Below are 26628 nucleotides of genomic sequence, written 5' to 3'. Positions count from 1 at the left end.
GAGGCTTAACTAGTCAGCACTGCACTCTGGCAGGAAGCTGGGTCTCCTGGCTCCAGGTTTGCTCTGGAGGGGATTGTACAATCTGAAACGGTCCAGAGAGGCCAGCTGGGAATGGGGAGGGGCTGGAAAACAGGAGTGGGGCCAAGGGGGGCTGCAGGGGGAGCAGAGGATGGTCTGTCCACCATCCAGACCAGTGTCTGGTCCCAACCAGGATTGCCGGGGGCAGCGCTCGCTGGGAGAGGGGACCTGGGGCCGCCTCTGGGGCTTCTCCTCCCTCGATCTCTTCAGGGTCTGCACACCTGAGAGCCTGGGGTCCAGATCTGCCTGCTAGGTCAAGAAGACTGGTTTGCACACACCTCGCCCAAGTACTGTGTGTGCAGGGCACCTGCGCGTGGTCGGGAGGATGGCAGCAGGCAGGCCAACCCGCCGCCTCCCTCCCCAAGGACACTGGCGCTGAGAGGCTGTGCAGGGCGGGCACCTGCTGAGAAGGGCGGCCAGGGCGCCAGGCCAGAGCATGCCCCTCTGCCCTGCCCGGCTACCACCCTGCCTCTCGGCCCACTCACGCTCCCGCCCAGACTGTTTCTCTGCTCAGCGCCTCCCACCCTCTTCAGGACGCTCTGCCCCCTCCTCCCGTCTGGTCCCCCACCCTCCTTTCCTGGGAGGTGATGGATGTCTGTGGGCGCTGAAGGCCCCATGGACGGAGGGCAGTCCTGGCGTCTTCTCCTTTCGGCTTGCTTAGGGTGGGATGCAGAACCGTGCCTGGCTCCAGGGATGAGCTGAGGTGATGTGAGTGGCACCTGGGTGTCTGGCTCAGCACCCTGGCACACAGCCTGGCGGCTGCTGCATAAACCCAAATCCTCTCTCCCCGTGTCCCACCCACCCGTGCATGCCCAGTGCCTCCGCTGCTGGTGACCACAGGCCCCCTGGTCGCATGTTTGCCTCGTGAGAGGCGCGTCCCCAGCTTGGCCGGGGACCATTTTCTAGCCGGAGGGAGGGCTCTAGAAGGAGCCACCTGCTCGGTCTCGGTAGTTGTTGATCATAAGACAGATTGCCTGGGGCCCAATCTTTCATTTATTCAATAAATATTTGTTGAGTGTCGACCGAGTGCCAAGGACTGCAGTAAGTGCTGGGAACGAGGAGAACAGGACAGTTACGTTCCCGGAGGTGAAGTTTGACAGCTGTGCGCCCGGGTCCTGCACATGCGGGCCCGGGTCATGTCTCCGTGTCCTCGGGGACAAGGGGCCCGGGCTGTACCCCCTGCACCCTGGAGCGTGACCTCTGCCCTGCCTGTCCCCTGCCCCCTCAGCAAGGCTGGGGTGGACTGCGGGGTTGGCCCCTTTGTTCCTTCTCCTGGAAGCCTGATCCTGTGCAACCAGCTTTTCAGCCGTCTGCTCCCCCTATGCCTTTCTGCTGAACCAGGGCAGCGTCCCCGGGGGCGGTTGCACCTCACCCTGGAGTCTCAGCCACAGATGGAGGCCAGGGACGCCACACCAGGCGCTCTCACCCCACCCGCCAGCTGCCCTGCTCCCTGTGGAGGGCGGGGGTCACTCACCCTGCTCACAGGTGAGGGGCTGAGGGCCATGGCCTGCCCCAGGTCTACCTCTGATCTCAGACCTCCGGCCCCGCCCTCCCCTTCAGTCCGGCCTGCCGCAGGGCCCTCAGTCACTCACACCACTCGACTTAGGGCCATCACCTCCCACCCCTCTGGGGCCTCCACTCCCCTTGTGGATGCTTCTCAGGTGGGCTGGTGGCCTGAGACTGGCCAACCTCCCCCGCCCCTCTGGCTCTGTTTCTCTTCCGTGTTCCCGCACCTCGTGACCCCAAGGGTGATAGGACCTCCTTTCGGGTCAGCAGCTTGTAGGAGTGGGCGTCTGACGCGCCTTCACCTGAAGCTGGAACACGGACCTCGGGCCGGAAGTCCGCTGCTTCCCTCTGTGTCCTCAGGACTCAGGCCAAGCCAGCCCCTCTCTGTGTGCAGACGGGGGCTCCCTCAGCTGCAGCCGCCACCGCCTTGGCTCATCAGGGTGTGAGCCCTGCTGCCGTGGGCGGGACCCACAGGACGCCAGAAACAGGCCCCTGCCTCTCCCGACGCTGGGTCCCTGGCCCCTGTCACATTTTCCTCTCACGTGTCTGTAGTGCGAGTCAGGCTCTTGATTATGACTTTGCAAAACTTGTTTGAAGTGAGAGAGAAGGGCGAGGACCATCTGGAGCTCCCAGACTTGGCCAGCTCCCTGAGCCCCGTGGCCTGGGGCAGGTCCCCCCCACCCCTCAGAGCCGCCAGCACCCACTCCCAGAGGGGCGGTGAGCGTGGGCCCCGCACCTCGGTCAGCCTCCTCTCTGAGCAGGCACGGCTGTGGGGAGCCCTGTGTTCCTGTGGCTCACCTCTCGGCTGGTCTTACTTTCATCTGAGAAGCTCAGCCCCGTTCCTTCCCCTGGGCTTTTCTCCTCTGGGCTTGGCGAGCACTCGTTCCCCCAGACCTTCCCAACTCAGTTCAGTAAAGCACGCCAAGCACCTGACGTGAGCCGGCCTTGAGCGCCAAGTGAGAGGCGCGGGCCCTGCCCTCAGGAAGCTCAGGGTCTCGGAGGGAGAGGAGACCCGCCGTCCGGTCAGGGTGGTATCAGTTAGAAAGCAGTGTTGTAAGACAGGCCCTTGGTATCAAGCGGTGGGGGGCAGGCGGATCTCAGCGGGCTTCCTGGAGGAGGCAGCTGCGGAGCTGGGCCTTGAAGACTTGGCAGTGAGGGAGGTGTCCAGGGGTGATGAGGGGCCCGCAGAGTCGGGGAGGGGGCGCACAGCAGGCGGTGCGGCCTTAGTGAGCAGGCACCACAGGCCTACCGGGGGCAGGGGCCGCTCTCCAGGAGAAGTGGCCATGGGGATGGGCTTGAACTGGACCCCGTAAGGGTCAGGCTCCAGGAGAAGTGGCCATGGGGATGGGCTTGAACTGGACCCCGTAAGGGTCAGGCTCCAGGAGAAGTGGCCATGGGGATGGGCTTGAACTGGACCCCGTAAGGGTCAGGCTCCAGGAGAAGTGGCCATGGGGATGGGCTTGAACTGGACCCCGTAAGGGTCAGGCTCCAGGAGAAGTGGCCATGGGGATGGGCTTGAACTGGACCCCGTAAGGGTCAGGCTCCAGGAGAAGTGGCCATGGGGATGGGCTTGAACTGGACCCCGTAAGGGTCAGGCTTGTGTCTTCCAGTGTTGCTGTGGAAGATGAATGTGGAGAAAGGGAGGAGGGTAGAGGCTGAGGGCCCCTCGGTTGACAGTGGCAAGGGTCCGGGAGAGATGCTGAGGCAGCCGCGCGGGGAGGGAGAGGCGGGTGGGCCCCGTTGGGATCTGAGGAGGCGGGCTGGCGGGGGAGTGTCCCCACCTGGATCCCAGAGGCAGGGGCACAGCTGGCCCAAGACGGCTCCGGGGCACGGGAGGCTCACCCGGGCCTCCACCTTGGCTTCTAATCGCACCACCAGGAAATGACACGGGACACTGGACAGACGGGAGTGGTGACAGCTGCCCAGCACTCCCACCCTGAGATGCCAAAGCAGGAAGCACTGTGGACAGGCTCTGCCCGAATGTCCCAAGGGCCCTAGCCCTTCTGGAGGGCAGCGCCTCCTCCCCATCCTCGCGCCTCTGCCACGGGGCACATGGCCAGCAAGTGGAATGGACCCGCAGGACGGAGACGCGCCCCATGTGACCCTGGACAGACCCCTTGCCCTGAGACGGAGGGCCTGCACGTCCTAATGCGAAGGACCCTCGCAGCTCAAAACCGACCTACTTGTCCTGCGGTCAAGAGGAACGAAGGCCTTACACAACCAGAGTCATCGCTCCCTGCTCCGTAGTGTCGAAAGGCCCAGCCGTGTCGCCAAGAGAGCCGCGGGGCTCCGCTCAGCCCGCCCTACCAGAGGAGGACCGGGCCGGCCGGCTGAGGGCATCAGGAGGCAGGCCAGGCCAGCAGGCAGGGCGAGGGGTGCACACCCCGAACGTCCACGGCAGCTCGCTGCCAGCCAGGATCCTGGCGTGGCGCGGCCGGCCCCAGCCAGGCAGGGGCTCCAGAGCACGGGCTCAGCCCCAGGAGAGGGAAGATCCAGGCCTGGATGCTGAGGCCGGAACTCGGCAGGAGTCCGGGTTTCAGGCCTGATCTCCAAACACCGGGCTGAGTGGGCAGTACTGCCCGCCACGTGGACACCAGGCAGAGCCCGGGTGCTGTACGAGGGCTGCACCCCTCACCCAGGGCTCTTCCGGCCAGGCTGCCCCCTGCACACCTCATCCTTGAGGCCAGTCTCAGTAGACACACACTCCAGCTGAATTTAAGAAAGGAAGTGGCATTTCTCGGGTAGTCTGGGCCAGGCTCTGCTGCTGACAGCTGTGTCACTTAACCTTTTCTGGGCCATTCCCACACCTGTTACAAGTCTTCCTGGGACCTGTCTGCTGGGATTGTGAGAATTAAAGTAAATGTAAATTAAATTAAGAAAAGTGTCTTGACGCCACGGTAAAGCACTGTTCTCATATTCTGGCTCTGGTTTCCTGAGAACAAGGAGGGGAGGAGCCCTCAGGCCTGGGCCTCATGGAATAGGAGAGAAAAAGACCTCCCTTCCACCATAGATTTTTTTTTTAATTGGGATTTTTTTTATTGATCTTTAAAAATTCTCCCAACACCTATACTGAACATATTGACAAACCAGTTTTTAAAAGGAGCAGAATTATTGTGTGTTGAATAGATGGAGCAGGAAAAGGGTGTTTAAAGACAGAAAACTGGCGTTTCTCTCACTTCTCCCGTGTGCCACCAGGTACGTACGTGTATGTGGTCACCTCTGTTGGAGAAGGAAATGGCACCCCACTCCAGTGTGCTTGCCTGGAGAATGCCAGGGCCGGGGGAGCCTGGTGGGCTTCCACCTGTGAGGTTGCACAGAGTCGGACACGACTGAAGCGACTTAGCAGCAGCAGCAGTCACCTTTGTAAAGAGCCCGCAGGCGTCTTCTCTCTTGCCCAATTGGGTACAGCCGTGGGTGCCCAGCAAGGCAGGGTCTCCCAGGGAGGAATGTTCCTGTAGTGCTGGGCGGGCCTCCTGCCATCAGGCAGCTGGCCCACTGCCCTCCACCTGGACCCTCCTCTTTCGCAGCCAAAGCATCCACACAGGAACCAGGAAGTGGTAGACAAGGCTCACAGAAAACTTGACCGCAGCCCACGGCAGGGCCTAGGGCTGGGCATTGCCGAGTATGGAAGCAGGCTTCCAGCACAGAACGGGCTGTCAAGTGTAGGAACACAGAACAAGCTTCCGCCCGTGTCATCACCCCTAGGAGTGGAAATCAGGCCTTCGTGGGCGTGGGTAGGTTGGGTTGGGACCTCCATGTTGGAAGGAACCCGCTCCCTTGGGAGGTCAGGCCTCCGTCGCCAGGAGGGCGGCCTGGAGGCACCAGGGGCTCCGGTGCGGGGCAGCAGGTGACCTGTTTCAGCTTGGAGATTCTGTTACCCTGTGTCCTGCCGTGCCCCGCTCCAGGGCACACACGGCTAACCTCCCAGCTGCTTGGCGCACCCTGCGGGATGGGCCTTCTGCCCATCGTGGATTTTGTCTTGCTCTTGAGCGTTGCTGGCCCCTCACCCTAGGTTGGAGATGACGCCCCTTGCCCAGCTCGGCCGCGAGGCGTGAGGCCAGCTTGCCCTGGTCCCTCCCCCGCCGCCCTGACTGCCTGCGGTTCCCCGGTGACACCTGAGGTGACACCTGAGCCGGCCAAGAGAATGAACAATCGGTTTTTCTCAGATTGGAGCCAAAGCCTGATTTTCTTGTAAATGAAACACAGAAGCAGTCCCTGTCTGAACACTAGGCACGCGCGGCAGCCCTTGCCGGGGCCCTGCCTTCAGGGTCAAGGGCAAGAACATGGCCCGGAAGGCTCCACGGCTGCTCACTCATCCTCTGCCGCCCCCGTCACCTGCCCTCACCACACCTCCGGGCTCCTGGGTGCAGGCAGGAGGGCATCCCGCCGTGGGGAGGGGTACGGGTTAAAATCCCCACCCTGACTCTTCCTGCTGGAATGTCGCTCCCCTGCTCACAAGTCGGAATAAAATGGACCCACTGGGTTGGCAATTCCAAGTTAGAATGGCTTCGTGGGAAGTGGGGGGACTGTAGCTCGAGGTTAGGGGATTGAGGGCAGGGTGGCAGCTGAAGAAGTGGCAGCCACAGGCGACATTCAAGGGGAAGGAGAGAGGGATCACCATGAGAAGGGATGAGCTTGAACCCTGTAAGTGGCTCCACGCGAAGACCCACAAGAAAAGGGACAGAGGGCTGATGAGAGGATGGGGTGGGCCGGGGCGTCGCGAGGCTGAGAGCCAGCATGAAACTGTCTCCTGAGGGACCGGGGGCAGAGGCGGGGCAGGCCCCCAGGGGTCCTCTCCCCCGTTAACCCACAGGCCTTTGTGCTTCTCTTCCCCACAGGCCCCCCCAGCCAGCGTCAGGTGCAGAATGGCCCCTCTCCCGACGAGATGGACGTCCAGAGAAGGTAAGTCCCCCAGCAGAGCCGGCGTGGAGGGCACACCCGGGCGGGGGCGGGAGCACAGGCCTGGCCAGAGAGGAGGGGGAGGCGTTCGTCGCCACTTGGCCAGCGACGACGTGAGCGTGTGGTTCCACAGCGGGGCACCACTGACTCCGGAGCCTCACCGTCAGCCTGGCAGAGTCCCGGCCCATCCGCTTACTAAACACCCTCCCAGGTGTGTTAGGTCATCGTCCAGGGACCCGCACGTGACCCGCCAGGCCAGTCTGACTGAGCCCGTCTTAGGTCCCCGTCTCGTGTCTGTCTGGAGGCCTTGTGAGCCCTGGTCTCTTGTTGGCGGCCTTGGTGGGTGCCCCGCACGGCCTCCCCAGTAGGGGTTAAAGCAGACAGAGGCCACGAGGGCGCTCTGGGCTGCAGCCGCCCTTGGGTGGCCAGGCCGGGCTGTGTCCTTATCCTCGTGGGGCCAGCTTGTGGAGGAGGCTGCTCCCATGGGGTAGGGTGACCCACTCCCCGCCCCTCCAGGGCGCGTCTTGAGTGTCTCGGTCAGCACTGTTGTCCTGAAGTTTCAGGAGACGTCACGGTGGCTGAGGAGCCGCCGCCTCCCCAGTCCCTGTGCCAGAGAGCAGGGCCAGGCTGTTAGCCCACCCTGCTGGGCAGGGGCTCTGCATCTCTGAGGGCCTGGCATCCCGGCTCTGTGGAGCCGTGCTGGGAGGCAGGCTTGGGCCATATCCTCTCCAGGGGAGCAGAAGAGGACCAGACTGCCTGCCTGTAGCCAGGCTCAGGCAGAGCCTGAGGTCAGGGCTGGGAGTCCCTCCCCTGGCTGAGGCTCTCACGTTCCTCACCTGGAGCCTGTCCCCTGCCCTGAGTGCCTTCGGCCCCCATGGTGGACTTTGTGACCCTGGGCCTCAGTCTCCTGTTGGGAGGTGGCAGTGTTAGCAAGGGAAAAACGGGTGTATGCTTCCTAGACGTGGGTCACAGAGGCTTCTGTTTGTTCATTCCTAGCTTCTTAGAAGAATGCTATGTAGCTAACTAGGGCTTTTGCACACTTTGTCTCATTTTAACGCTCACATTAGCCCTCGGGTTATCGTTACCCGTGCTGTTTCTCACATGAGCCACTGAAGGTAGGAGAAGAGAAAGGAAGCAGAAGTTAGGAGCAGAACCAGGACTGGCCCCGGCTCAGCCCTCTGCCAGCTCCCAGGCCGTCCTTGAGAGGGACGGGGGTCCCATACAGACCCTGCAGTCAGGCTCTCAGAGCTGGAGAATCTCCACCACCAAGTCCAGCGTCCAGGGCCACCGGCTGCAGAGGGCGGTTCACTTTTGTCTGCAGTCGGTGTCCCCAGGCCGAGTAACCCCTGGAGATCAGAACCGCAGGCATCAGACTCCAGAGCAGGGACCTGCTGGTCGGGACGGAGGGAGGCTGGGAGAGGTTGCATGTTGCCCACGAGGGATGCAGTGAGCCCAGCACAGAGCCATCCTGTCTTCTCACTGCCAGCAGCCTGTGTCCACAGAAGACCAATTCCTCTCGTGGAGGGCTTCTGGGCACGTGGGTCCTGCTGGAGAGGCTGGAGTTGGGGGTGATATTTCAGCAGTTTGGATGGAGAAGCTTAATGCAGATGCTGCTGGGAGCTTTTCAAACATCTTTAGTGTCAGAAGGGCCTTTTCCGGGATTTTTTAGATATCGAGCACAGTCCTTCCAAGAACCCATGACATGTGTTCTTATTTATGGAGAGGCATCTAGGCCCAGGAAAGGGAGAAAGCTCCCCCGTGACTCCCAGAGTGGGGACCAGAAAGCGCTCTGCTGCTCAGTGGCCGCACAGCGAGCCCTGCGTGTTGCTTCTCCTTCCTCCAAGGTGCACGCACTGGCAGCCCCGTGTGCCTAGTCCCCACTAAGCACACCCGCAGCAGCCAGCCCCATGCCAGCGCGCTGGGAACTGGTGTTGCAAAGGCACGGCCGCAGCCTCTCTCTCTGCGGGCGCCCTCCCGCCTCCTGCCCAGGAGCAGAGTAGCCCTCAGAGCAGCCCTGGGCCCCACGCCCCAAGACGGGCCTTCAGCGTTGGCAGTTGAAGCCTCACTGCCACCCACAGTCCCCGTGACTCCTGAGCCCCTCCTGCACTGGCGTTGCAGCCCCAGGTTCTGTGCACGTGCTCGTGGGCCCGTGTCTTCACTCAACCAGCCTTGAAGAGCAGCCCAGGGCCCCTCCTGCAAGGAGCCAGGAGGTTGTCCCTGCCGAGGTCACCCGGCACGGCCACACAGCCTCCCATGGGCTTAGGGAGCTAAGCCAGGTGCAGTGGGCGTGAGTGGCCCTGAGGTCGTGTCTGCTGAGGCCTCCAGACACCAGGCAAGCTCATCCAGCCTGGGGGAAGCTTGGTCACTCGGCCAGATGGTCACTTCAGCCTCGTGAGGGGCTCCCTGCCAAGGTGTCAGTGTCCACGGGCTGCCGGTGCTGCCCTGGGTGGGGATCTGGACCGGTCACAGCTCAGCCTGTGTAAGCAGGGACTGCAGGCCTGGCAGCCGGAGCCCAGGGTGGGACGAGGTGGGCTCGCTGCCGAGCCCCGGGGCAACGGGAAGCCTGACTGTGCAGCCCAGGCTCTGACACGGACTTGTTCTCCGCTGTGGTTGCTTCTCAGACAAGTGATGGAGCAGCAGCACCACCAGCGCCAGGAGTCTCTCGAGAGAAGAGCCTCGGCCCCAGGTGAGAGCGCCCTGCCCCTGCCAGGGCCGTCCCTTCCCTCCGCCTGGGACATGCTGGGCAGTCGGCGGCCCACTGCTGAGCGCACGGGCCCCAGAGGGCGCCCCAGACGGCGCCAGCCTCACTCCATGTTTCTGACTCGGATCTGACCCTGTTGCTGTGTCAGCTCTTCCCCTTCACGCTGGCCTACCCGGCTCCCTGCCCGGCCTCCAGGCGCGCAGGCCCGGTCCCTGCAGGCCCACCACCCTGTGAGCACCCCTCCTGCAGCTCCTTTTCTCGGGGCCGCCGCCTCCCTCGCACCCGTGCCCCTTCACCAGACTTCACTCCTGTCCCGGCGTGGTTGTCCTTCCCTAAGGAAGGTTTCCGTGGCTTTTGGCCAGCTGGAGCCCCTCCCCACAGGTCAGGGTAGCACTGTGTGCCTGCTCTTGTGGCACCTGTCACCCTCCGCAGTGACAGATGTGCAGTCGTCCGTGTGATTGGCTCACTGCTCCCCACCAGGCCGTGAGCTCTGAGAGCATGCAGCCCGCGGCCACTGGTCCCCAGCGCCCTGCGCAGGGCCCGGCAGGCAGCAGAGACTCAGGTGGTGGACGAGGGGCAGGGACGGGACTGCACAGCCCACGGCGCCGCTCCTGGACATGTGCCCCTGTCGGCCCTGCAGCCGGCCCCCAAGGCCAAGGGGGCCAGTCCCCATTGCATCTCGGGGGCTAATAGCTGCCAGTGCCTGGGAGGGTGCTGAGTACCGAGAAGGAGCAGAGGAGGAAAAAGAGATACCATTTGGGCACCAGAGGGCTTCCTCCCCTGGAAGACCACCGCTGAGCAGCAGGAAGTCGGTGGAGCTCGGGGGTGCAAAGCCAACATGTGCCATTGGGTTCAGCCAGGCCCCAGGTGTTGGGGGGCTGGGGCAGCAGCAGGCGCCTCCTGAGGGGCTTCTCATGCGACACTGGGTCGAGCCAGGCCCCAGGTGTCGGGGGCACTGGGGCAGCAGCAGGCGCCTCCTGAGGGGCTTCTTGGAAGAGGTGACCCTGAGCTGTTCCTCGTCAGCAGAAGAGCTCCCCAGGAGGCTCCATCTGGGCCTGGGCACTCACTGAGCCCACTGCTGTGTTTTAGGACCCAGCCTCCCGCCGGGGCACCCCTCCTCTGCAGCCAGCGCCCCCCTCTCGTGTAGCGGCCCTCCACCCCCACCCCCACCCCCTGTCCCACCGCCACCCACAGGGGCCACCCCCCCGCCCCCACCCCCACTGCCGGCCGGAGGAGCCCAGGGCACCAGCCACGACGAGAGCTCCGTGTCTGGCCTGGCCGCCGCCCTGGCTGGAGCCAAGCTGAGACGGGTCCAGCGGGTGAGCATCGTGGGCCCCAGGGGGTGGGTGGAGGAGGACGAGGCTGGGGGGCCCTTCCTGCCGGGGGGAGCAGCACCGCCTTCCCCAACCAGACGGCGCCTCCTGCCGCCTCAGTCCCAGTTCCCTGGTTCCCAAGAGAATTGGGGTGGCACGGGGTGAGGCAGGAGCTGCCGCCCTCCTAGATGAGGAAACCGAGGGTCGGGCTTGCGAATGACTTGTCCAGAGCACGCAGGTCACCAGCTGCAGCTTGGACTCAGGCCCTGGGTCTCCTGAGTTTACATTCGTCAGCTTCCTCAGGCTCAGCTGGTCCTCCCAAGCCTTCCCCAGTGTCCTGGCAGGAGGAGCTTCTGGAAGAAGGCCGTGTGTGTGTTTGTGGGCTAAAGGGCACCTCTGATACAGAGTTGTGCCCCCTTGCCCCTCAGGTCATACCGGCCTCGTCAAGGCCGCTGACCGGGAGCCAGTGGACCTGGGGCGTATCTGCGAACAGTGACCTCCAGTCGACGGCACCCCCTGGATTGTCTCCAGGGGGTGGGATTGGGGAGATGGGACCAGAGAGCCTGGCCTGGCCCCTTTCAGCTCTGCCGTCACACCCAGACCCTTTTCCCTTAAGTCACCAGCCTGAAGCACTGTCTCCCTTTAGCCAGAAGATGCGTCTGGAGGCTCCAGTCCCAGCGGGCCCTCGAAGTCTGATGCCAACCGGGCCAGCAGTGGGGGTGGCGGTGGAGGCCTCATGGAAGAGATGAACAAGCTGCTGGCCAAGAGGTGAGTGTGTCGACTGACCAGCTCACCGCTTGTCAGGGGCTCCTGCGCCCAGGGCCCGGTCCAGGGCTGCGGGAGGTGGACAGCACCACCCTGCCCACCAGCAGCCACTGGCCCGGCTTCAGCCGAGCAGGGGGGACAGCACCACCCTCCCCACCAGCAGCCACTGCCCCGGGCTTCAGCCGAGCAGGGGGGACAGCACCACCCTCCCCATCAGCAGCCACTGGCCCGGCTTCAGCCGAGCAGGGGGGGACAGCACCACCCTACCCACCAGCAGCCACTGGCCCCGGGCTTCAGCCGAGCAGGGGGACTGTCACTCAGGCTTTCCCTTCTCCGGGGTCAGTCTGAGACATCGAGCCAAAAGGAGTCCACTCAAGTCTAAAGCCTTCCTCATTTCAGTCTAACAAGTGTTTGTCTCAGAGTATCTGCCATGTCCCAGCCTCGTCCTGAGCAGAGAAAAATTTGAAGGTAATTTCAGAGATAAATTCTTAGGGAAAAAGAAAACTATTCCTCCTGGGGAATGGGTAATGACAGGGCCTGTCCTGTGAGGGGGTTACAGGGACCCCGGGAGGAGTGACCGGGTGGCCAGAGCCCCGAACGTGGCCCCCAGGGACGGAGCAGCAGCGCCCCCACTCCTGGCCGGCTCTGGGGCCCAGGCCTCCACTCCCATCTGCGCTTGGTTGGTCCCCAGCTGGATCCCAAGCAGGCGGAACGATCAGTCAGCTCCCTCTGGGGGCGTCACAGAGCGCGGGCTGTACTTGTGGACGTGGGGTAGCAGCAGGCGTACGCTGACAGGGCCCCGTGCCTGGCTCACCCAGGCACCGCAGGACTGGGGAGCAAGTCTCGTCATGCAGGCAGGTTGGATTCCGTTCCAGGGGAGCCTCACGTTAAAAATAGATTTTCTTTAAAAACGATATATGCACAGTCAACCCAAGTGCAACACCAGTGCATTCACAGTAACAGCTTGCCCTTGATGGTTTAGACCAAACAGAGAGGAACTTTCTGAGAACAGGAAAAGGCCAGTGTGCCAGGAGCCAGGGAGACGCCAGATGGCTGGTGGCAGAGCCGGGCCCGCAGTGAACACACACCCCACACGACCGGCAAGGAGCTGTCATGCTGCCCCATGAAGCCCCGCTCAGCGCTGGATGTCGAGTGGAGCCAATGAGGAGATGCCCTTGTGGGCTGTTTCTTTGAATGAAGGTCCTGGCAGAATTGCTGCCTCCTCCCTCCAAGGGCTGTCCCACACCCTTTCCCAGGCGGGGGCATCTTGCCCACAGGTGGTCGGCACAGGAAATCTCCACGGGACTGGAGGGGCCTGGTCTGCTGTGTTTTCTTGGAAGACAACCTGGCTCTGAGCAGGCACAGTGTCACGGGCACAGTGGCAGGCCAGGGAGGAGCCGGGGTGCTTGCACCCAGCATTGGAAATAAAGACCAGACAGCCAGCCCAGAAACAAATGCAGAGGCAGGACTGAGCAGGCACGCTGTCGGGAGGAAGGTGTCGGGGACGATTCCTGGCTTTCTGGGAGGACCCGTCCTTCCCGGGATAAGCCGATGAAGAAGGGGCCCCCATGTGACTGCGGAGGCTGCAGCATGGGCTGGTCCCTCGACAGGGACAGCCCGCTGGTGGCCGTCACCCATCAGGCCAGTTTCCCCTTTGATGGGCAGCTCACTGTGAGCCCTTGAGCACTGTGTTCTGGCAGCTTCGAAGAGGCTGTTGCGTGTGGAATGAGAATTAGCCAGATGTCGGTGCCCAGTGTGACCAGCAGAGAGCAGGTAGTTTTCAGGGTGTCTGAGCAGGGGCTCATCCCTGGGGGGTGCTGTCCTCACCAGAGGCGTCTGTCAGAGCCTTTCCTTCCTGAGCAGCTCTTTGCGGCGTCTGGGTTGGCAGGGTGTGGCTGCTGAGCTCCGAGGCAAGGGACTTCAGAGAGATGGGCAGGCTTCCTCCTCCCACAGGCGGCCCGCAGATGGGATGTCTGCAGAGTGACCTGTGGAGTTGGGGGCTCTCTCACCTCTCGCAGTCAGGCCTGGGTGTTCTGGGGCCATAGCTGTCACCCAGCCCTTCTGACCGGGACGGGGTGTGGACCAACCTTCTGCCCCTCAGGTGCTGTAGACAGAGATGCAAGTGTCCCCACACCCCTGCCAGACCAGTTTGGCATCCAGGGTCCTGGGACCAGCACAGAAGGCCTGGACACTCACTCAGGCATCACCCCAGACAGGTGCCTGGACAAGTTACCTCCTTCACACGAAACGGGTTAGACCCCAGCAAGGGGCCTCTGAGGACCAAGCTGTGTCCGCACAGAAGAGGTGTCCAGTCAGTGTGGAAACCTCCGGGGCTGATGGTGTGTTTTCTCCCTTCTGTGTTAGGAGAAAAGCAGCCTCCCAGACAGACAAGCCGGCGGACAAGAAGGAAGACGAAAGCCAAACAGTAAGTGTGCCCACCCCCGGCCTGCCCAGCTTCCCGTGCCACGTGGGCACACCAGGCCCCACGGTGCCCAGGGTTGGACAGTCACGTCATGGATCCTTTACTGGGCGATTATAGGAGGGCGGGGGACTCCTGTCCATCCCCTTGCACCACGGAGCAGGTCGGCACTCACTGAGCGTCTGGCAGCCTCGTGGGGGAGGCAGGTGGGAGGCAGAGAAGCAGGATCCAGCCAGGAGTGTCATGACAAGGGGGCCTGGAGCCTGGGAAGCTCAGACACACGGACAAGTCTCCTCCTCAACAGACTCGGGTACAGTCACGGTAGGGGGTGTCTGCTTCAAGACCAGGGCTGTTCCTATTTGTTTCTACTCCTAAAAGACGTCACTCGAGTCCATCGATTCCAGCAAAGCCTCGGATGAGCTTGGCAAAGGACCCCGAGCCTCAGGCGCTTGTCCGGACGGATCAGGATCCTGGAGTCCCATCTGTCCACCCAGAACTCCACATGCCTGCCTCCACCTAGCGCGGCTAAGGCTTTTGTCCTGTGTGCTAAGCTTTCCCTGTACAAGCAGGTTCCTGCTGAAACCACTAGGTTTCGACCTTGACCGCAGACAGCATACAGGTCGCATCTCAGTGGCAGGGGGAGACAAAAGAAACATGGCCACCCAGTGCCAGGGCATGCTCACTGCCGTGCCACTGGACGAGGCTCGCCAGGCAAGGCCCAGGGCTCCAGCCCTGCCAGCGGCCTTCCCACCTCCTCACCCCCAACCTAGGCACACGCAGCCCCCTCGGCCCCCACAGCCGACTCCTCCCCAGTCTGCGTATCTTTGCATTAGCATCGTTCCTGAGAAATGGTCTCCCAGACCCCAGACTAGGTAAGGCTCCCTGCAGCTTGGTCCCTGGGCGCCTCTCCCCGCTGTGCTTCTGCTCCACTCTCAGCACACATATTTATCTCGTTTACTCGCGCCTTGCTGCCAGATTGTGAGCCCTGCGAGGACCACGCGTGCATATTCCACTGTCCGCGTGCCTTGCACCAAGTATGGAGTCCATCCAGCTGACTCCGCTTGAATGTCTCCAAGTGCAGAGGCCTGTGTGGCCAGGAGCTCAGGGGTAGTCACAGGCCTCCAAAGACTGGTGGATTCCAGCCAGCACCGCCAGCCCCAGCTCCCTGGGCTCTAGGAAGAAAAGGAGTGGAAGTGCTCAGTCGTATCCGACTCTTTGCAACCCCATGGACTGTAGCCCACCAGGTTCCTCTGTCCGTGGGATTCTCCAGGCAGGAATAGTGGAGTGAGTTGCCATTCCCTTCTGCAGGAGATCTTCCCAAGCCAGGAACCGAACCTAGGTCTCTGGCATTGTAGGTAGACCCTTCACTGTCTGAGCCACTAGGAAAAGAGTAGGTTTCGAATCCCAGGGATCCAGGAGAAATCTTTGACCCCAAGGGTAGAGTTTTCCTCCTCTGACTCCCCTTTCTCTGTAGGCCTCCAGGCTGCTGCTTTGGTCGCGTGTGGTCGGGAGGCCCCGCCCACATGGGAGCAGCCTCTTCCAGGGCCGGGACAGTCCCACACCCAGAGCGAGTGCCATGTGGCCAGGGACACCGGCAGCTGGCTTTTCTTGTTTCTTTTTTTTTTGGCTGTACTACACATGGATCTTAGTTCCCCAACCAGGGACCGAACCTGGGCCCTCAGCAGTGAAAGCAGTCAGTCTTAACCACTGGACCTCCAGGGGAGTCCCTGGCTTTTTCGTTTCTATACTTTTCAGTGTTTTCCAGATCTTCACTGAAGGTGTCCAAGGTTTCAAGAAGGAAATGTGGAGCCCTCCACGTTCGGGAGAACCCCACACCCCGAATGTGGAGTCAGGTGGCTTGGGCAGGGCTACTGCCCCTTGCTGGCTGCGGGGCTCTGAGAATGTGTCCCAGCCATGAAGAGCACAGGCTGCGAGGCGGCAGGGGCTGGGGGGCCTCTTCCCAGCTTGCAACTGAGGCCAAACTTTCCTTTATATAGGGAGCAGTCTTATTAGTTACTTTTGAAATAATAGGATAATGTTAAAATTTTTTTCTGATTTATTTTCCAGTTACTGTAATTTCACCCATAATGTCTCCCACTCTGGCATGTTTCCTTTGGGTCCTGGTCCCCAGGCACATGTGTTGATTTCCATAATTTCATTAACTCCACTCTCTCACAGCGAGAGGCCTGGGAGATCTTCCTAGGGTCTTCCTGGGGGTCTTCCTCTGGAGACCCACAGCCTAGCACATTCTTTTGCCCCTGAATCAGCGACTCCGAGAATTCTCTTCATGCACCCCACAAATACGGGGGTTCCTGATGGTCGCGAGGTCAGTGCTCAGTGTGGAGGCCAGGGGTGAGTAGTCGTCCTGACTCTCGTCCGCTGTGTCTCCCTGCAGCCTTCTTCCCCAACTGCTGTGCGGTGGACCACCTCCCTGCACCACCTGGGGTTTTCACTAGTGAAGCACAATGATTGTCTCACTGTAGAAGTAACACTCGTTCACTGGATAATTTGGAAAACTGCGGTCTCCTAGATGACCTGGCCTGAAGGTCCCCACCCAGCCGGCCTTCCTAACCAGATCGACAGCAGGGCCTTTCTCTTCCGTTTCAGGAAGAGCCCAGCAACTCTCCATCTCCAGGGACCCGAGCAGCCAGCCAGCAGCTCCCCAACTCGTCAGGTAAGGGGCCCCACCCTGCCTGTACCAGGTGTGGGGTCTTAGAGTGGGAGGGGCTCTCACAGAAAGACAATCTGACCCCCATGGCCTCCCCCATGGGCGGATGAGCAGAGAGGCTGTGCTGGCGGGGCGCCCTGCCATCTTGCACGGAAGCCCCTCCGGCCCCCGTCAGCAGCCGCCTGTAGTCGGATCCTGAGCACGTGCAGGACACTCTGGGGGAGAGAGCGCCCTGTCCAGCTGTTTCCCCAGCGGGTCTGCCCACACCTAGGAGGGGTGGGGGAGATGGGCCCGGAGGCTCAGCTTCCTGGCCTTGGGCCCTGCTCTGAAGAGGAGCATGTAAATGCCGCAGTCGTGCTCCTTGCAAAACACCAGGGAGCCTTGCTCACTGAGCAGTCAGCCAGATGAGGCCTGCAAAGCAGACGCCGCGAACCTATCCTGGTGCAAGCTCTGGAGCGGTGTGGTCAGAAGAGCGCCTTCAGGCTCTGTGGTGGAGAGAGGCCACTGCATTTGGCCCCTCAGTCATTCAACAAACGTCTCAGGGTCTGCTCTGAGCCAGGCCTGTGCTCCCGAGCGTGTGGTAGGGGTGGGGGGACAGAGAGAAAATAGGCCGCCCCACCCCAGCCAGTGGCGAGAGGCTCATGCCCGCTGTTGGCAGCTCGCTGGGGCACGGCTCTGCGGCCACCTGGGCCTCACGTCCTGCCCCTCTGCTGGCTCATCAGCCTCCCTGTGAGGCTGGGTTCCGTGGCCTCTCCTCGGGCAGTGCCACAGTTCTTGGTGAGTGTCACATCCCGGTAGAGGGGCTGTGAGTTCGCAGTTAGAAGCTCAGTGCGTGTAAGCGGTGCACCCAGGGCCACGTGCCGGAGCTCGGGTGTGGTCCTGCTCCCAGGTCCGCCCTGCAGGCTCAGTGAAGGTGTGCCCGTGGCCTCCAGGCTCAGCTCAGAGTGGCTGGCCCCTGCTGCCCCAGGGAGCTTTCCCTTCTGCCTCTCTGCTCATCCTGCCAAGTCAGGGAACTCATTCACTTCAGTGGACCTTTTGTAGTAAAGTGAAATGCAATTAAAGAGCACTTGAAAAAGGAAAGACAAATCAACTTCCAAGGCCAGGTTGGGAAAGAGCTAGCAGCAGTGTGTGGGGAAAGCCACGGAGCCCAGGGACAGCGGGGACACTGGCTCCCAAAGGCAGGCGTGGGCTGCGCTGAGAGTGCAGGCAAGGGGCTTCCTGTACCCGCCCGGCCCACTGCTGGGGGCAGGCTGCTTCTGGAGGTCCTGGTTCAGAGCTTCCCTGCCCAGCCGGCACACATTCCAAGGAAAGCCCTAGCCATGGGGAGAGGACTTGAAACCAGGTCAACCGAGTTGTGGGAGCAGGGGCTCCCATCCTGAGTTGGGAAGACGCAGGTGCCAGGCCTGCGAGGGCCACCTGGGCCACGGGAGCCGGGGCGGGGCCATCTGCCTAGGATGCTGCGGGGCGCGGGGCCACGGGCGCACTCCCAGCCCTGAGGCGCTTCGTCCGTGCCGTGCACCGACAGAGGCCAGCCGGAAGCCCTGGGAGCGGAGCGGCTCAGCGGAGAAGCCCGTGTCCTCCTCGCTGTCCAGGTGAGCCGCCCCAGAAGCCCGCACTGCCCCTGGGGTGAAGGCCCAGGCAGGCCTCGGCGCCAACTCACCTCTGCTTCATTCTGCCCACTGCATAGAACCCCATCTGTGGCCAAGAGCCCCGAAGCTAAGAGCCCCCTGCAGTCGCAGCCTCACTCTAGGTACCGAACCTCCTGTCTCTGGGACCTCCTCTGTCCCCTCCCGTGACTAACACCCCAGCCCCTGCCTCGTTGTCGTCTAACAGCTGTCTCTGGGAGAGGGCGGGCTGTGCGTCGTGAGGGACAGGGCAGGCCAGCTCCTCCTCACCCTCGTCGGTGGGGGGCCGTGGAGGTGCAGTCCCAGCTCTGGGCTCACCAGCCGGGACACCCAGCTAGCCAGGGGGCGTCTGCAGCCTCCTCCTCGCTCCACCCCCTGTGGAGGTCTGCTCACCCACCGCAGGGCGGTCAAGCATGGATGGCAGCCGCATGCAGCAAGTCCCCCTCACCGGCCCTCGCTGCGCCCCGCGGCCTGCTGTCCCGGGGCTGGCCCCGCACCGCCCTCCTCTGCTTCCTCTGCATCTTTCCAGGGAGATACTGGCCACGTTTCCCAAATCAAAAGCTGACATGATAACGGGATGGGTTGTTTGCAACCAATGGGTTGTTTTTTTGAGGTCGCTCAAAAAAACCTCAGGCAATCAGATCGTAACCACGGGCCGAGTGTCGCCTGAATGTGCAGGCTTCTAGAGCCCGCACTAAGGGGTGTCTCCAACGTCCGTCACAAATAGGAGGGAACAGCCCAGAGCAGGTGGCGCTTGGTCCTGGTCTGGCCGAGTCAGCCAAGAGACAGCTCTGGCCAGCCCTGCGGGAGTGGTGAAGACAGACACAGGTGCTCAGGGAGGGCCGTCCCAGTGTCGGCCAGGGCTCATGTGGGGCCCGAGTCAGCCAGCTTCTCGGCCAGGCCTGAGGTCCCTGCCTGCACAGAACTTGTCTCCGTGTGCAAAGACCCATAGACAAGACAACCATGCGTTCCCACAGGTGCTCGGAGGAAGACACTGAGGGTCCCGTGGTCGGCAGTGCCAGGCACAGAGGGGCTTCAGCGAGGGGGCTTCTCAGAGGCGGTGTTTGAGCAGACACAGATGAGGGGACCCCGCCCTGCAGAGAGTATGGGGGCAGACTTGCAAGCTGAAAGAGCGGTGAATGCTAAGGCCCCAAGCCTGCCACCAGCCTGGCAAGTTCAGAGAACAGAAAGCAGAGCAGCATGGCTGACAAGCATAGGGCATGGGGAGGGCGGAGGAAGGCACACTGAGGGGGAAAGCCTGGGTTTGTCCACGTACAGGCCGCGTTCTGTGCGCCCTGGGCCAGGGCGCCATGATGCAGTGCCTCTCTGGCCCGCTCGCCTGGCTGGAGGCAGGAGGTGAACCCATCAGGCGGGAGCCAGAGCAGGGCCCGGGAGGTGAGGCGGGCAGGGCCAGCCTGCAGCCCTTGGCGGAGGTGGCTGCTTCCTGCTGGTGGAGCAAGAACAGGCTGCCAAGTTTCGAGCAGCCAGGCATCCCTTTCAGGGCGAGAACACTGTCCAACGCGTTCCCACTGGGATAGCAAGTTCTGCAGCTCCAAGCCAGAGCACTTCCTAGACTCACGGATGGTGCCCTGGGGGCAGCCGCTGTAGGGCCCACAGAGATGTTGGGGTCACTGTCGGGGTGGTGGGGGGCTGTTCAGAGGGGAGGACCAAGGCCCAGAGAGGTGACGTGGTTTGTCCAGGTGCCCTGGAAAATTGCTCTTGAAACAAGGACTTGAACCTACATCAGGGAAGGGGACCTCTTTCCCTACCAGGATCCAAAATTACATACTCAGTCAGGACCACATTTGGCCTCTTTACTGAATTCATCCAGAAACGTGCAGGAGCACCTTGTTTTTTTATTTTTTAATCCAGGTATGTGCACTGGACCACTAAAATTTTATTTACATGGCATTCAGTGGTTTTTTAATCCAGCTTTCCTGAGATATAATTGACATCTAACCTTGTGTGAGTTCAAGGTACACAGCACGATGACTTCATGTGTTAGATGCTGTAAATGATTACCGCGGGCAGGCAGGTTAAAATGTCCGTGACCTCGCACAGTCATACCTCTGTGTATGCGGTGAGAACTTGCAGACCTTGCTGCGCTCCTCCCAAGTCCGCAACACAGCACCGCCAGCCGCAGCCACCGTGCCATCCGTTCACCCCCACGGCTTGTCTGCCTCGTTACTGCAGCTGTGCGCCCCTCGACTGCCTCACCCCTGGCAGCCACCAGGCCAGTCTCCGTTTCCATGAGTTTGGCTTTTCGAGATTTTTAAATTTTGTATTGAAGTATAGCCGATGAACAAGAAACGTTGTGAGAGTTTCAGCTGCACAGTGAAGGGACTTAGCCATACCTATGCTTGTGTCCCTTCTCCCCAGACTCCCCTCACCCAGGCTGCCAGTGCCCTGAGCAGAGCTCCCCGTGCTCTCCCCAGACTCCCCTCTCCCCCAGACTCCCCTCACCCAGGCTGCCAGTGCCCTGAGCAGAGCTCCCCGTGCTGTCCCCAGACTCCTCTCTCACCCAGACTCCCCTCTCACCCAGGCTGCCAGTGCCCTGAGCAGAGCTCCCCGTGCTCTCCCCCAGACTCCCCTCTCCCCCAGACTCCCCTCTCACCCAGGCTGCCAGTGCGCTGAGCAGAGCTCCCCGTGCTCTCCCCCAGACTCCTCTCTCACCCAGACTCCCCTCTCACCCAGGCTGCCAGTGCCCTGAGCAGAGCTCCCTGTGCTCTCCCCAGACTCCCCTCTCACCCAGGCTGCCACATGGCCCTGAGCAGAGGTCCCTGTGCTGCACAGGAGGACCCTGTTGTTCACCCATTTTAAATACGGGCTTTTCTGGATTTTACGTATAAGTGAGGTCATGCAGCATTTGTCTCTGTCTGGCTTGCTTACTCAGCGCCATGTCCATGTTGTCACAAACGGCAGGACTTCCTTCTTTCTCGTCGTGGAATACTTCATTATATAAATGTGTGTGACGTGTACCTATACGTGTACACGTGTGTGCACACACACCCACGTAGATACAGATAGGACATCGTCTGCATCCACTCAGCAGTCCTGGGCGCTCAGGTGGTCTCCATGTCGTGGCAGTTGTGAACAGCGCCACAGCGGACGTGGGGTGCGGCTGTCTGCTGGGAGCAGCGAGCTCGTTCCCTTCGGCTGTGTCCCCAGAAGGGGGATCGCTGGCCCACGTGGAGGCCCCTCCACGCTGTCCTCCGTCACAGCGCACCGGCGCTTCAGCGTCCTGCTGGTTCTCCTCCGCTGCGGAGGACCCCAGCCTGACCAATCTGTACAGTGACGCCTGGCGGTCGTGCCAGTTCCCCCAGTGTGTGCCTGCCGGCTGTCACGTGTGTGTCCGCCGGCTGTCACGTATGTGTCCGCTGTCACATGTCCACTCCCCCAGTCAGTGTGTGCCTGCCGGCTGTCATGTGTGTGTCCGCTGGCTGTCACGTGTGTGTCCGCCGGCTCTCACGTGTGTGTCCGCTGTCACGTGTCCACTCCCCCCAGTCAGTGTGTGTCTGCCAGCTGTCAGGTCCATGATCCCTGTAGGCAGCTCTGGCCACATCATTTCCCTGACCCTGCCTCTCTCTCCACATGGGGAGAGAGATTGAATCCAGAAAGTGCTCCCTCGGCACCGTGATTCTCCTTTGAAAGGCCAGGTGAAAGCATTTGCCAAGATTTTCTTTTTTTTTTTTTAACCATGCTGTGCTGCTTGTGGGATCTTAGTTCCCCAACCAGGGATCGAACCTGGGCCCTGGCAGTGAAAACACCAAGTCCTAACCACCGAACCACCAGAGAAGCCCCTGTTGAGACTTGCCAGGGAGGATTTGTGTGCAGGAAACATTAAATTTCAAGCCAGCTAAGCTTAGTTCAGAAATGTCAGAGAAGGACAGTCCCCAGAACCAAACCCTCTGCCTGAGAAGAGCAAAACCTGATGCAGAGCCGGTTGCCAACACCAGGGCCGCTGGTTCGTGTCAGACGTGGGTTACTCTGGGCTGAGCAGTTGTCTCCTGTTTCATGCCAGCATCACTGGTTTCCCCAGGCTGTGGTCTAGCCAGGATCAGAGCCCTTACTCTGAGAACCAGCTTATCAGCATCCTTTTCCCAGGGGAGGGAGCGTGTGGCTCGGAATGCCGTCCACGAGTGGGCGCTTCCATGTGAGCACCGTCAAGTCGGGAGACCCCAGGTCCTGATGCTTGGGTTGGGAAACGTGGTCACGGTACCCAAGAGGCCCTCTCAAGGTGGAGACGGGGCGTGAGAGTCCTTCTGAAGCACCAAAGCAGCAGCATTTGAAGAGGGCGGAGCAGGCCCTCAATGGGCAAGCACTGGGGCGCCCACGTGCCTCTCGAGCTCAGCCCCCCGGTGCCCTCTCCCCAGGATGAAGCCGGCAGGGAGTGTCAACGACGTGGCCCTGGATGCCTTAGACTTGGACCGGATGAAACAGGTGGGCGGGTCTGTCTGGAGAGTCTGAAGGAGCCGGGCCGGGGGTGACAGCGGGTGGGGAGGACAGGGGCGGGGAGCCACATGCAGCCTCAATGCCCCTGCCCCGTCTTCACCGGGAAGGGGCTCTGGGCCCTCCCAGCCTGCCTCTGGGTGGGTCCGCCCTGGCTTTGCCCAAGTATTTCTGAGGCATCGCAGGATGTCCCATCCCCCCTCACACACACCCTTCCCCAGTGGGAGGGCAGCTGAGAACACAGAGGGACATGGCTCTGAAGGGAGCCTGGCCTCCCCTGCCCGTGACCATTGCCAGCTTCACCCTGAGGCCCTGCTCCCAACAGGAGATCCTCGAGGAGGTGGTCCGGGAGCTTCACAAAGTGAAGGAGGAGATCATCGACGGTGAGTGGCAGGGCGCCCCCCACCCTGACCCCCGCCACGGGGCAGCACCCAGCCAGGCTCACGCCAAGGGTCCTTGGGGAGGGCAGGGGTGCCTGTGCCCAGGGCTGCAAGCCAGGGGTCAGGAGGGCCCAGCCAGTGAGGCCATCCTGGGCTGAGAGGCTGAGGGTTTGTGTTGAGGGGTTTTGTTCTTCCTCCCCACAGCCCACACCAGCCTCCCAGTTCTCTGGTTGGGCAGACTGAGGCGGCCCAGACAGATTAAGGAACTTGTCCAAGTGTGAGCACGTGTTCACGGTCTGCACCTCCGTCTGACCCCACCCCCCAGGCTCCCTCCTGGATGAGCCAGTGGTGGGAAGGGTGCATTCGCTAGTCCAGAGCAGCTTTGAACCATCCGTTATTTATCTTAGTATCCTGTGGATTTAGATCACTCTCTTTATTCTGCTGCTTCCGATCCCCGAGTCTGGGGCTACAGGGGCAACTGTTGCCTTGCCAGAGGCTAGAGGGCCCCAGAAGACACAGAACTGCCTAAGGGCCTGACCGAGTCCACAGCCCACTAGGCACTGCTGGCCTGGGGAGCAGGCGTGCAGCTCCAGAGGGCAGGGCCTTGTCCCAGTGAATCACATCCATCTGTCCACTCCCCACCGGAGCCTTTGAAACAGCCGGCTCAGATCTGGAGCCAGAGGAAAAGGAAAGGTGTGGGCCAGGCTGGCTAAGCCCACAGAGCAGGGAGGCGGGGTCTGGGAGCCAGCAGACTGGGACTCCTGCCCAGGGCTGGGTGATCAGCCACGCCCTGTCCTTGATCCAACAGAGAGCGCTCAACTTCCTGTTCGTCCAGCCCCCTACCAGGCTGGGATGGGCAGATAAGGAGTTAATGAATGAAGAGGGGAGACAGCGGGAGCCAACAAAAAGAGACACAGGCCAACTGTTAACCCCACTTTATTGCTGGGCGCCCCTGCCTCAGGAGGCCATGGGCCAGAGGGGTCAGGGCGGGCTGGGGGCACCTTAGTCTCCACCTGCTGTAGCGGTGGGCACAGCCCCGCGGGTGGGCAGCTGAGGGACTGAGCCCTCTCCCGTCCTGTCCCTCAGCCATCAGGCAGGAGCTGAGCGGGATCAGCACCTCGTAGGCCAGAACCCCCGATGCCGCCATGACCTGGGCCAGCTGACGGCGGGGACCCCATGGAGCCCGGCGCCCAGGCCTCCGGCACTCAGCCCGCACCGAAGCCAGGACACGCTTCGTTTAAGTCTTAACCGGTGATAAATATTAAAATGAGGAGAAAGGTTCAGTTCCTGGATTTTTTAGATCCGACCTGACAACGCCGGGCCTGCCGCCTTTTTTGTATTTTCTATCTATTTAAGTGTACGTTTCTTTGGGTTCATAGAGAAGACACCCCAAGTCACGCGCCTTGTTAGAAGGTCTCAAGTTTTCTCCTAGGTGCCCTCGGGAGCGGCGGCCGCTTCCACACGGCTCCTTCCCGCATCCCGGTGGCGAGGGTCTGTCCACACACCAAGCCGTCTGTGTCCACTTGGTAATAAACGCTTACTGTCCACACCCCGGCTCTGGCTTGTTCACTCAGCGCCAGCTCCTGGTCGCGCCTGGCTGGGGAGGCCTCTTCTTGGGGGAGGGTCTGCAGAGTGGTGCCCGGAGTAGGGGGGTCAAGGCGGGGGCCTTGGGAGTGAGGCAAGGAAGGATGGCATGTGAGCTGCCAGCTCAGGCACTTCCAGCGGGAGTCCTGGGGCTGCCCCTGGCCAGCCTCCTCCAGGGAGGTGGGCCCTGTATGGGGCCCGTGCAGGAGCATCAAAGGGGCCAGGAGGGTGCACCTGCTCAAACCCCCACCCCCACCTCACAGATGGGGCCCTGTGACTCGGGCTCAGCCAGACTGGAAGGCAAGGCAAGCAGGTGTGGCCTCTGCCCTGCCCCCAGTCTCCTGCAGCCCCTGTGCCCATCAGAGGCACGTCTCAGACCATGCAGGGCTGAACCACAAAGGGTCTGGCCCTCAGCGCTGGCCACTGCTGCCCCTTCGCCCAGAGTGGCCCCAGCTAGTAGGAAAGCTTTGAAATCCTGTGACCATCCCCCGGTCTCCAGGACAGCAGTGTGCCCAGGCCCTGGCCCAGCCATACTCTGAGGGCCATGGGAGGAGCCCCCACCATCACCCCCCAGTCTGGCTCAGGACAACAGGACCACTTGCTGGCCAGGCTAGACATAGTCCATCTCAGTGCATGCTCCCAGCAACTGAGAGACAGAGGAAGCCTGCTCTGCGTGTCAGGAGGGGAGCAGCTTCAACCCACAGTTCCAAGAGGCACTCTGTGCAGCTCCTCCCACCTTCCACAGTCCAGGAATCCTGGGGCCGTGGGGAGGAGGGCTGGCAGGTGTCCACGGGGTGTTCCCAGTTGCTGGGCTGCCTCCTCCTAGGACGGTTGACAGCCCTGGGCCCACCTTCAGCTCTGGGCAGGGTCAGATAAGCACCTGGCAACCGGGAGGGCTCAGCTGGGCTCTCGGAGCTCCCTGCCCAGCAACACTGCCCTCTAGCATCTAGCGCAGGGGTCTCCTGGGCCATCCCAGTGGTCAGACCACTCGGCCACTCCCAGCCCCACACCTGCCCCCAGGGTGGTCCTCGGCCTCTACAGCCTCACGTCTCCAAGGGGTGCTGTGTTTCTCTCACCCAAGCACCCTCCTGCTGCCTGCCTGCCTCTGGGAGACCCAGACCCCCATCCCAACACAGCCCTCCCTGGGCCAGGGGCTGCTGAGGCCTCCCCCTCACCTGTGCCATCAGCCCTTGGCTTAGCCAGGACAGGCTGTGCCCCACGTCCTGGAGACACCATCAGAGCTGCCCTTCACTTGGGCTGTCACCCCTTGGTCCGGCCACCTGTCCACCTGCCATCTCCCCGGCCCGTGGTACCTTCTCCATCTTCACATCTGAGCTGGTGAGGGTGTGGGCTCAAGATGGAGCAGGGGTGAGGCAGACCAGGGCAGGGGGCGGGCTAAGGCAAGAGCATGGGCCATGAGCCGAGGGCCGCATGGACCTCTGCCCATGCCTGGGGCCAGCCAGAATGCTGCCTCAGTGTGGTCCCCACGAGGGGGCACAGGGCAGGCCCTGCTTGCAGGGAGCCAGGCCCAATCTGGGGAAGCAGGCTCTGGGGACTTGAAAACCAACGCTGGATTTAATTTAGGCCATGGGGACGCCGGAGGACTGCTCCCTAAGCGTAGAGTGCCCAGGGCAGGGTCAGGCCCAGCCCTGAAAGGGAGGGCCGGCCTGAGGTCACCGGTCCATGTACAACCCGAGCCGCCATCCGTGCCCGCTGCCGCCAGTGAGCAGTGGCTCAGGGCGCGGGAACCAAATGCAGCCGAACCAGTTCTGGACACTAGGCCGTGGGACGGTGACAGCCAGCCCTGCATCCAGCGGGGCACACGGGCCCCAGGGCACCGGCCGGCTGTGGGGCTCACAGGTGGTTCTCCGCCAGCTTGCACACCCGCTTCACCCGCGCAAAGGGCCCCAGGGAGTCGTCGAACACAAAATCCCAGAGCACCTTCACCCACGAGTGATGCTGGGGCAGGTGGTCGTAGTACTCGGGCGCGATCTTCCGTACCTGCAGGGGAGGGACGAGCGGGTCAGAGGCCGCGCGCGCGCACGCACGCACGCAGACTTCATAAGCACGCGCACGCCCTGTCCGCGCGATGAGGGTTCCCGTGTCCTCCAGCTGAGCCAAGCAGGAGGCCGCAGGCGCTGCCCGAAGGCGGAGGGGCCATTGGCACCAGGAGGCGCTGAGCTCCTCACCCTCCCACCCCCCCGCCCCTCCCCCCCGGCCCCAAGTAGGGTGAGGAATTAA

At 62.0% G+C, this 26628-nt stretch overlaps 2 protein-coding genes across 21 annotated transcripts in view; one reads left to right on the top strand and one right to left on the bottom strand.

Annotated features, from left to right (window-relative positions):
* Positions 1 to 24352, top strand: part of EVL (Enah/Vasp-like) — a 155812-nt gene extending 131460 nt beyond the window's left edge. For 9 of the 18 annotated variants that reach the window (XM_086362958.1, XM_086362955.1, XM_086362959.1 and 6 more), the window contains exons 4-14: positions 6423 to 6486; positions 9105 to 9169; positions 10274 to 10503; positions 11144 to 11265; positions 13627 to 13687; positions 16289 to 16355; positions 17875 to 17941; positions 18037 to 18099; positions 22348 to 22414; positions 22749 to 22806; positions 23890 to 24352. In XM_086362958.1, coding sequence (XP_086219084.1) covers positions 6423 to 6486; positions 9105 to 9169; positions 10274 to 10503; positions 11144 to 11265; positions 13627 to 13687; positions 16289 to 16355; positions 17875 to 17941; positions 18037 to 18099; positions 22348 to 22414; positions 22749 to 22806; positions 23890 to 23927 — 902 coding nt within the window. In that variant the 3' untranslated portion in view covers positions 23928 to 24352. Of the gene's footprint in view, positions 1 to 6422; positions 6487 to 9104; positions 9170 to 10273; positions 10504 to 11143; positions 11266 to 13626; positions 13688 to 16288; positions 16356 to 17874; positions 17942 to 18036; positions 18100 to 22347; positions 22415 to 22720; positions 22807 to 23889 lie in introns of all 18 variants that reach the window. The other 9 variants (XM_086362950.1, XM_086362948.1, XM_086362952.1 and 6 more) reach the window with 2 other exon arrangements.
* Positions 23724 to 26628, bottom strand: part of DEGS2 (delta 4-desaturase, sphingolipid 2) — a 53271-nt gene continuing 50366 nt past the window's right edge. For all 3 annotated transcript variants that reach the window (XM_086362969.1, XM_086362966.1, XM_086362967.1), the window contains one exon: positions 23724 to 26388. In XM_086362969.1, the coding sequence (XP_086219095.1) occupies positions 26242 to 26388 (147 nt within the window). In that variant the 3' untranslated portion in view covers positions 23724 to 26241. The remainder of the gene's footprint in view (positions 26389 to 26628) is intronic.

Source organism: Bos grunniens, chromosome 21 (genome assembly GCF_055505025.1).
Source record: "Bos grunniens cultivar Pamir isolate PY7600 chromosome 21, Bosgru_T2T1.0, whole genome shotgun sequence".
NCBI lineage: Eukaryota > Metazoa > Chordata > Mammalia > Artiodactyla > Bovidae > Bos > Bos grunniens.
The sequence above is the reverse complement of the archived record's forward strand: the minus strand, read 5'-3'. Positions and strand labels throughout refer to the sequence as shown.